The sequence below is a fragment of the Spinacia oleracea genome, chromosome 4 (assembly GCF_020520425.1).
Source record: "Spinacia oleracea cultivar Varoflay chromosome 4, BTI_SOV_V1, whole genome shotgun sequence".
Taxonomy (NCBI): domain Eukaryota; kingdom Viridiplantae; phylum Streptophyta; class Magnoliopsida; order Caryophyllales; family Amaranthaceae; genus Spinacia; species Spinacia oleracea.
This window is the reverse complement of record NC_079490.1, coordinates 177,032,450-177,041,697: the sequence shown is the minus strand read 5'-3', so window position 1 is coordinate 177,041,697 and position 9,248 is coordinate 177,032,450. Positions and strand designations below refer to the sequence as shown.

Genomic DNA, 9,248 nt, shown 5'->3' with positions numbered 1-9,248 from the left:
ACTTTATACGGAGGAAGTTACACACTTGCATCCGAAGTCATTGGGTTCTTGTGATTAAAAACGTTATGGAAACATGCATGTGTACGTAATTGCGTTTTCTTGCATTGGTTCTCCATTTGTCGAATGTTGGTTTGTCTTCATCAAAGATTAATGATATTTGGATGTTGGTTGCACTGATGAGCCGAGGTGACACCAAATTCAATACTTCTAATTAGATGGACACTTCTTGCTACGGAGGGGTAGTTATTTTCTATGGATGTTTGACTTTTTGTGGTAATCCTCGATCTTGCTGGTCAAAACATCTTCTACGTACATATTAGTGTACTAACAAATTGCCAAAAGAAAACTTTACTTGCTCCACTCAGCTAGACAAAATCCATATGCCAAACACCCCCCTTAGCTAGCTAGACACTGTCATTTCTTTGATCACGTTTGTCGATTCATAATATTAACCATTAATATCTTTAATTATCAATAATCAAAAACCATTAAAAAAATGTTGATACTTTAAAAATATAAATTAAATTGACATTATTAGGTGTAATAAGTGTGAGTATTGTGTATCCCTCATAGAAAGATAAAGCAAAAAGTTTTCATTTTACTTATTCAAGTGAGCTACATTTTCTATTGTCAATTGATTTTAGAGTAGAACCTTACTTTGAACTCTGTTGGTGAACTTCTCTCCCTCGTCTGTTTTTAATAAACTTGTATTTTTTTGAAAAAACTCTTGATGCAACAAATACTACCTTTGTAGCAGCCTATAATTTCAGTTTAGGTAAAATATTACATAATTAAAATGCTTGATTTTACAAATGGGTTTCAATTTCAACAACCAAAGAATAATCAACATAGATAGTCAACATGGTCATACATGGTGTGGTCCATAAATTAAACAGGCTAGCTGTTCCCATTAACGTAAACCGAATCATCCCAGAAACACCAAAAAACTAATAAAATAACATCAACTTGATAATATAATTACAAAATAATCTCAACTTTATCCTCACACCAAACCCCATTTAGAAAGAACGGGGGAATGTTGAGTAACTTAACTATTACACCTACTCATCCACTCGATCTCTTAATTGAATTACTTGTATGTATGTGTATATATATACTCGTGCACACACTCCTCAACTCTAAACATTTAACAACCCAACCAAAAATTAAAAAAAATGGGTGAAGCAAAAGAGATATATTCAGCCCCTATAACACCTAGATCAGGTACAGCCACCCCGAGATCCGGCACGGTCACACCAATGACACCACCAATAACCGCCCCGCCATCACAATTTCATTCCCCGTCTCTCTCGCGGTCACCCCTCCTCTCGTTTAACGAGAACGTCGAGCCTATAAATGGGCTTAGTGGGCCTAATAAAACCCCTAAAGGGTCGAGGCCTAGGACACCGGTCCAGTTCATAAGTCCATTGGCTAGTCCACTTAGGAGGGCTATAACACCTTTGGCTAGCCCAATTAGGAGGGTTATTACACCTTTTATAACACCTTTGGCTAGCCCAATTAGGAAAGCGATTAGCATGACTAAGCTTGACCCTCAAGATGCATGGCTTCCTATTACAGAGTCTAGGAATGGGAATGCGTTTTATGCTGCCTTTCATACTCTTTGTTCTGGGATTGGTATTCAGGCTCTTGTTCTTCCTGTTGCTTTCACCGTCTTGGGTTGGTAAGTTTCAATTATTCCTTATCCTTACACATTTTTAGTTTTATGGTTATTTCATCGTGCTAATTGTATACGTAAATAGATGCACCAATCAACCTAGCTAGCTAGTTGATGATGGATGTTAAAGTAACCTATTTTCTCAATCTAACCACTAGGATAACACTTTATTCATTTTTTTTAGTGTACTATCCGGTTCAACCTTAGGGTTAATTCGGATTCGGGGCGAGTTCTGAGTGGATAGATTCCAGTCCCCTCCCAATAAGACTTTATTCATTGGGTATATGACCAGTGACTATACATAAAATGTGTATAACCAATGATGTCTTGGCCCAGTGGTTAAGACTGAGAGCCTGTGACCTGTGCACAATAGGTCTCAGGTTCGAATCCCTCCACCCCATTTGTAATTTATATTGTCATTTGTGTATTGGAAACATTCCATGATAGAATGAATTAGGTACGTTACTTTGCTTTTTGGATCGTTAGGCAGAATACTTTGACTTTTCCTTTTCAAATGAATGCAATTTATGGTAGGTTGACAACTTAACTTTATACGTTACGTGATTGATATATAAAGAAATTTTAACGGTAATTAAGTACCAATCATATCATTGTATGTATGAACGTTTACTACCTCTATTCGGAGTTAATTACAATTGAACATACTGAATTACTGATATATATTTTGATTGAGCTAGTCTAATTAAGATTAAACTTGGTGTACGTTGCAGGACATGGGGAATCATCTGTTTAACGTTAGCCTTCGTATGGCAGCTCTACACCCTCTATCTATTAGTTCAACTCCATGAATCAACCGAAAACGGTGTCCGTTATAGCCGTTACTTTACTCTATGTATTGCAGCTTTTGGTACGTACGCTGATCAATGATCATCATTCATCAACAACAACCTCAACTAATTGAACTCAACTTTACGTGATTAAACGTTTTTATGATAATAATGTCATTAGTTGATATCTAATTAATTAACTCGGATATTATTGGTTGGCAGGTGAAAAAGCGGGGAAGCTAATGGCAATGTTCCCATACATGTACTTATCAGCCGGCACGTGCGTACTTCTGATTAGTATAGCGGGATCCACGTGCAAAATATTCTTCCAAATTGTATGTGGAGAAAATTGCACTGCCAAGCCATTAACCTTAACGGAGTGGTACTTGGTTTTTACTTGTGCTGCTGTGGTGTTATCTCAACTACCAAACATGAACTCAATTGCCGGTGTCTCTTTGATCGGCGCCATCACTGCCGTCGCATATATCACCATAATATGGGCCGTTTCCGTTGCTAAGCATACTCTGCCCGGCGTTTCCTATGAGCCGGTCCGATCTTCATCCGTCATTAAGAATATATTTAGTGTCCTTAACGCGCTTGGAATTATTGCATTTGCTTTTAGAGGCCACAATCTCATACTCGAAATTCAGGTACGTACTATTTCTTTTTATGATATCATCAATAATGTACATATTGTTTATATATTATTCTCTAATTAAATTAACTTTAATCATTTAGAAATGTTAGTGGACAAAATCATTAGAATTACCTTATACTTTAACCTAGTTGGTATCTACCATTTCCTTTCGTTATGCCGATACAAGTAGTTAGGTTGCTAGTGAAATTAATATCTACTCAGTTATTTTTTCCAAGTTGAAGATATTGTTGTGTGTAAGTTGCCAACTATATCCAAAAATGAACCGTCCTCTTTATTGACTTTGACATATTTGGAAATTTAATTTAAAATCATAATCATTTTATAAGGTATTAAATGCCCATTAGAAATATAGGAAAAATCTTAGTAGGTCTGTAGGTGGTTGGTACAAAGGTACGTGGTGGTAGGTACCCTCCCTTGTTGGCTGCTTTAGATTTCTTATCTTAGAGTATTAAAAATGACTTAAAATTTGACTTTTAGTGTATTATACTAAGTTGGTGAGCGTATGAAATGAAGAAATACAGTCTCCAAAAGAGTCCGTTTTTTTCAATTATGTCATTTTTCAACGCTATTTAATTTACAGCAACCATTGTTTTAATCTTCGTGGGCTAAGTCAAATGATTCTATCACATAAACACATATACATCAAGTTGTTAGTTAGTGTATCACCATCAAATATTCAGTTGCACACCTTATGTCACACTATGGTACTTAGGCTCCTTTTGGTATGGCGTAAAACGTTTTCATGGAAAACGATTTTTCCCTTTTCAATCATTTTACGTTGTTTGGTTAGGTAAGGGATGTAAAACAATTTTACATGACTCCCTCAAATGTGGAAAACCCTTTTCCATTTGAAAGGGAGGGAAACCACTTTTCCTTCTTAATTTCCTCCCTACCCCCTCTTCTTTCTTCCCCTCAATCTTCACAATTTTCTCTCATTTTCCTTTAAGTTACCAAACAAAGGAAAATTAGTCTGAAATTGTGTTTTCCCTTGAAAATTATTTTCCATGGAAAATCATTTTACGTTGAAAACGTTTTACGCCCTACCAAACGGAGCCTTAATTGAATTCATGCAGAGTCGTATACTCAATATACTTCCCATTTCCAAAATCATTTCTCGGCAATAGTCAGAAAAGAAATATGCAGACAACTTTAATGTGAAGTAACAGATAACCAATTCTTATCATATTATCTTGTTTAATTATAATAATATAAATCTATTATTATTATTATTGCAGGCAACAATGCCTTCAAGCGAGAAAAATCCGTCAAGGGTACCTATGTGGAAGGGTGTACAATCCTCCTATGTTCTTATTGCAATGTGCTTGTACCCTCTTGCAATTGGGGGCTTTTGGGCTTATGGAAACAAGGTGATTATTTATCTTTAATGATTATTTTTAACAAATATTCATATGTTTTCATGTTATAAATAAAATGTACGTTGTACTAATTTTTTTTTTTTTTTATATTATATTTTTGTTGAATTTACGTAGATACCACAAGATGGGGGCATGCTAACAGCCTTGTACCAATTCCATGGGCGTGACACATCCCAGTTCATCCTAGGGCTAACAGCCTTATTCGTGATTGTTAACGCCCTAACCGCATTCCAAATCTATGGCATGCCGATGTTTGATGACATTGAATCAAAGTACACAATGAGGAAGAAGAAGCCATGCCCGTGGTGGTTACGAGCAATATTCAGAGCACTATGTGGGTTCCTATGCTTCTTTTTCGCGGTTGCATTCCCCTTCGTTGCAAGCTTTGCCGGTCTAATTGGGGGGATTGCTTTGCCCTTAACCTTAGCCTATCCTTGTTTTATTTGGATAGTTTTGAAGAAGCCTAAAACTTATGGTCCAATGTGGTTCCTTAATTGGGGATTAGGGGTCCTAGGGATGGTCCTTAGTGTGTTGATGATTGCTGCTGGCATCTATGTTGTTATTGCTAATGGGGTTGAGTTTCACTTTTTCAAGCCTCACTAATATTACAAAATACATATGCATCAATAAGTTTGTGTATGTATAATATTTTTGTAGGTTTGGTAGTTAGGTGAGGGAGAAAAAACAAAGGTACGAAATGGTCAAATGATGTTGGGTTTGCAAGAATTGCAACGTAACTATGTGAATTAGTTTGTTGTTGAATATTGATAATTAGAGTTTGTATCCAAAGCATATGTACGTAATTTCAAGGTTGAAACAGTAAGTTCGTTTTAATTTTATTGATTATTTTAAATAAACTACTCGTGTCATGTTACCATCTAAGGTATTATTTTTCTATTTGTCACATTCTACCCATGTTAATTTTCATTAGTTTGTTATTCAGAATCGACACAAGTTTTATTGTTTTACCTTTTTAGGTAAAAATGAAAAGCATTGAGTAATTTCAAGATTGAAACAACTTGATCTGTTTTGATAAAAGTTTGCAACTGCGTAGTACTAATTAGGGTTTTATCAAGATTATGAAAGAGAAAATAATTGAATATGACAACAACTCCAAGAACTGTTTACATGCTTTTCTGCCTAAGAAACATTGATTGCAAAAACACCAAACTATTATAAACTCTTTTTTGATTGACGTACTCTTTGAAATTTTCTTTTATACTAATATCTTTTCCAATAAAACTCTTAGGGACCGTATTTTTAAAATTTAACACTCTAAATAGAAAATAGGAATCGCCGTAACAACTTCTCACATCACTCGCACAAAAAACGTGTTCACAATAAAATTTAGAATTAGATAAAATGGTCGGTCAATTACTCATTTCCAAAATTTATTTCTCTTTTTTTTTTTATTAATCATCAATAACTATATATTAAAAGAAACACCAGAAATGACACGTGTCATTTCCTGATGAGTCTTTAGGTTTTTTTTTTTTATTTGTTAACTTAAAAAGTGTATATTAAAAGGAGAAAAAATAATTCGAGCTATCAATCTTTATTGTTGAAAGTTCATTGTAGCTCATATCTCTCATATCTTTGTATTATATTAATTTAATAATGACATAAAATCCTTTTGTCTTACGAAAAATGAATGTGTGGTATCTTCAACAAAATTACGTAATGAAATTAATAATTTAAGTAAGAAATAAGCTGGAATAGGGGTGAAAAAGGGAAAAAAAAAAGTTGCGAATAGAGTAAATATGAGAAACTTTTAATAAAGAATTGAAAGAAAAAATATATTGGTAAATTGTTACGTTATATTGAAAATAAATATGAGTACACCTATTTAAAGGAATATAAGTTTAGATAAATTTAGTTAACTTAAGGTTCTGTTTTATTCGACTTATTTTGTCTGGACTTATATTATTTGAATTTATTTTATCTGGAAAAAAAAAACTTATTTTCACTTAAATAAACTTATTTGTGGGTTAAAATGTCTGAACAAAACATAAATTTTTTAAAATTTATTTATTTAGGGAAAATTAAATCAATTGGTGTTGATAAACTCATTTACGAAATATATTTTATTTTATAAACTTCTCTGTAAATAATTATTAAATTATTAAAAGTATTACATAAAAATATTTACGGACTAGTAATAATCGTGCGTTGCACGGGTATTAAACTAGTTATAACTAGTTTTCTGACCCGTGCGAGACACGGGCTGATGATATGGTACATATTGTATTTAATCAGATAAATTTTTTTATTTTTATTTTTGTGTAACATAAATAAATTTTTCTAATCCTAACACTTAAAAAAGAGAGGGGTTTCATTTACTATTTACATAGTAGTGTAATTACGGTTCAGCCCTCAATTTCATGCTCATTATTTTTTGTCGGGTACTTTACAGACAGTGTAAGTGCTGTTTTGCCCCTGCACCTTCTCCCTTTTCCCAGGCTCCCTTCTTCATTTCCCCTCGCATTTGGTTTTTATTGTCTTGGTATCTTCTCTGCTTTTCTATGGCAGGCTCTTTTTGCCTTGCATTTTCCGTCTTCCCTTTCAGTGAGTTACGTTCATTCTCTACTACTTCTATTTTTCTTTCCATTATCTTCTTCTATGTCATTTGTGGCTTTTCTGATCGCCATTGTAATGTTGTTGCTCTCTTTTGCCCGATCGTGAAGCTGCCCATAATAAAGTCTTCCAATAATACAGAGGATTTCATAGCAAAACCAATTGACGGCAATCGATTGGATTTGGAAATCTTATAAAGATTGATTAATATCCAATTGCGGTAAGTCGGTTATTGACTGATTACCATGTTTTTTTTGTTAAGTTATCTTTATGTTTACATTTTTGATCTGGATTCTGCGCCTGTGGTTTTAATGGGCATTTGTTTTTCATATGTTTTGATTCTTAAATCTGGATGTTAGTTTGAATTTCTGGGTGTATGTGTTCTTGGTTGGTTCAATAGTTTGAATTTTTGGGTGTTTTGTGTTCTTGGTTAAGTTGCTTCATTAGATTTCCTGATTTCTTTGTAATCTTGGTTAACCAATTTGAATTTCTAGATTATTTTTTACTTCTAAATTGCAAGAATGTAATTGAAATTTCCAACTATTAGATCGACATTATGCCTAATTTCAGCAATTACCCAAAAAATAAAAATAAAGAAAGAAAGTACCTGCAGGAGAACCGGATGTTCGCACGAAAGAGAATTTGAACTTAAATATCCCATAAAATTCTACCTTTTCAAATTCATCCACTTAATTAATGAATCAATTACATAGTAATTTGGTTGAAAACCGTTCAAAGATTAAATGGGGGAGAAGAGAGGATTAAGGAGTTAATAAAATAAAATCAATTAAATTGGCAGCGTAAATGAATGAGGAGAATCAATGCAACGAGTTATAGAAATTGCGGGTATCCTAGTAGCTTCTCCCCTCTCTCCCTATTTTCTCTCTCTTTTTAGGGTTTACAAAAATTATGGTTTTCTAGGGCGGAAATAGCCAATTTTCTTCTGAAATTTGGTTATTTCTGCCCCTTCTCTTTCAATTTTGTTGTGTTTTTTGCGTTAGATCTCAATAAAACTACATAGTTTCAGTGTAGTAAGTACCCCTATGGTGGGTTTGATTGTTTCAGTGTAGTAAGTACCCCTATGGTGGGTTTATTTTTAGTTAATTTTTGTGTGTTTAGTTTAGTTTAGATTGTTTCTTTGGTAAAGATTTATGCGGGATCGAAGAGGATGTCAATCTTTCGACTACAAATCAGACGAATCAGACGAAAATCATATTTGTCACGGCTGCAACAGATCTATAGACCCCCTCGTCAATGAAGGTTGTAAATCACAGCGATATAAAAGAGGGTATACAGAATGTTTGATATACTTGATGAGTTAAAAAGTGATACCGCAAGTGCACGACGTCTGTTGTTAGCAGATACTTAGCAAATACGGGTCGATCCCACATGGAGACAAATTCTATTAGTTTTTGCCCAATTATTGTAAACTATTTCAATAAACGAAAGTTGATTTTGGTTTATAAACTAAAGAAACTAAAGCAATGATATAAATGTTGAATTTGACAATGAGTTAAAGGTCTAGGGCATCTGTTCAGTTCACCATGCTTATACCAATCCAATAGCACAAATCAATCCAGAAATTAATAAACTAAGCCGAGTAATTAAAGTACATGTTAATCCTACGGTCGGGTCTTAACACTTTCAATCCAACATATGCAGTACGGTCGCTAGCATAATCAGAATTGCCAATTGCACCAAGCCTCTAAGAATATGATCTTTCAATTCTAATTCCTATTAGCTAAATAATCAATCCACGATATTGGGCAATTACATGAATCAACAATTAAGAACAAATCAATTGGAACTACTCAAACATAAATCTAGAAATTTGCAAACTTTAATGCATAACAATCATGGTATAAACATGGCTTCCCTTACTTAGCCCTAGAAAACGACTACTCGCTCATAATTGAATTAACAAACATGATAGAAATAATAAGCATGAATTTCATAATCAAAGGAAAAATTAAACTAAGGAACGAAAACAATAATAATAAATTAAAGCAAAAACAGTTCTTGAATTACCTCTAGAATGATGAATTGAAAATTGAAAAGATAGGGTTCAACAATGGAAAAGAGAGAATAGAAAAGAATAACGTGAAAAAGAGTTCTAGCTGAATTAAAACATTAGGAAAAATAAAAGCATAAGGGAAATAAATTAATTCCCTTGAGGT

At 33.6% G+C, this 9,248-nt stretch overlaps 1 protein-coding gene across 1 annotated transcript; it reads left to right on the top strand.

Moving 5' to 3' along the window:
* Positions 1-1,119: 1,119 nt before the first annotated feature.
* Positions 1,120-5,336, top strand: LOC110788186 (lysine histidine transporter-like 8). The gene is made up of 5 exons (XM_021992819.2): positions 1,120-1,681; positions 2,407-2,543; positions 2,686-3,113; positions 4,357-4,488; positions 4,612-5,336. Exons 1-5 carry the CDS (start codon positions 1,176-1,178, stop codon positions 5,098-5,100), a joined length of 1,692 nt encoding a protein of 563 aa, XP_021848511.1. The 5' UTR covers positions 1,120-1,175; the 3' UTR covers positions 5,101-5,336.
* The last annotated feature ends 3,912 nt before the right edge of the window (positions 5,337-9,248 follow it).

Bases quoted from the DNA above. Each gene is read 5' to 3' on its own strand.
- LOC110788186 (XM_021992819.2), top strand. From the start codon at position 1,176: ATGGGTGAAGCAAAAGAGATATATTCAGCCCCTATAACACCTAGATCA. The intron at 1,682-2,406 runs GTAAGTTTCAAT...TGTACGTTGCAG, and splicing joins GCTTTCACCGTCTTGGGTTG to GACATGGGGAATCATCTGTT. The intron at 2,544-2,685 runs GTACGTACGCTG...ATTGGTTGGCAG, and splicing joins TCTATGTATTGCAGCTTTTG to GTGAAAAAGCGGGGAAGCTA.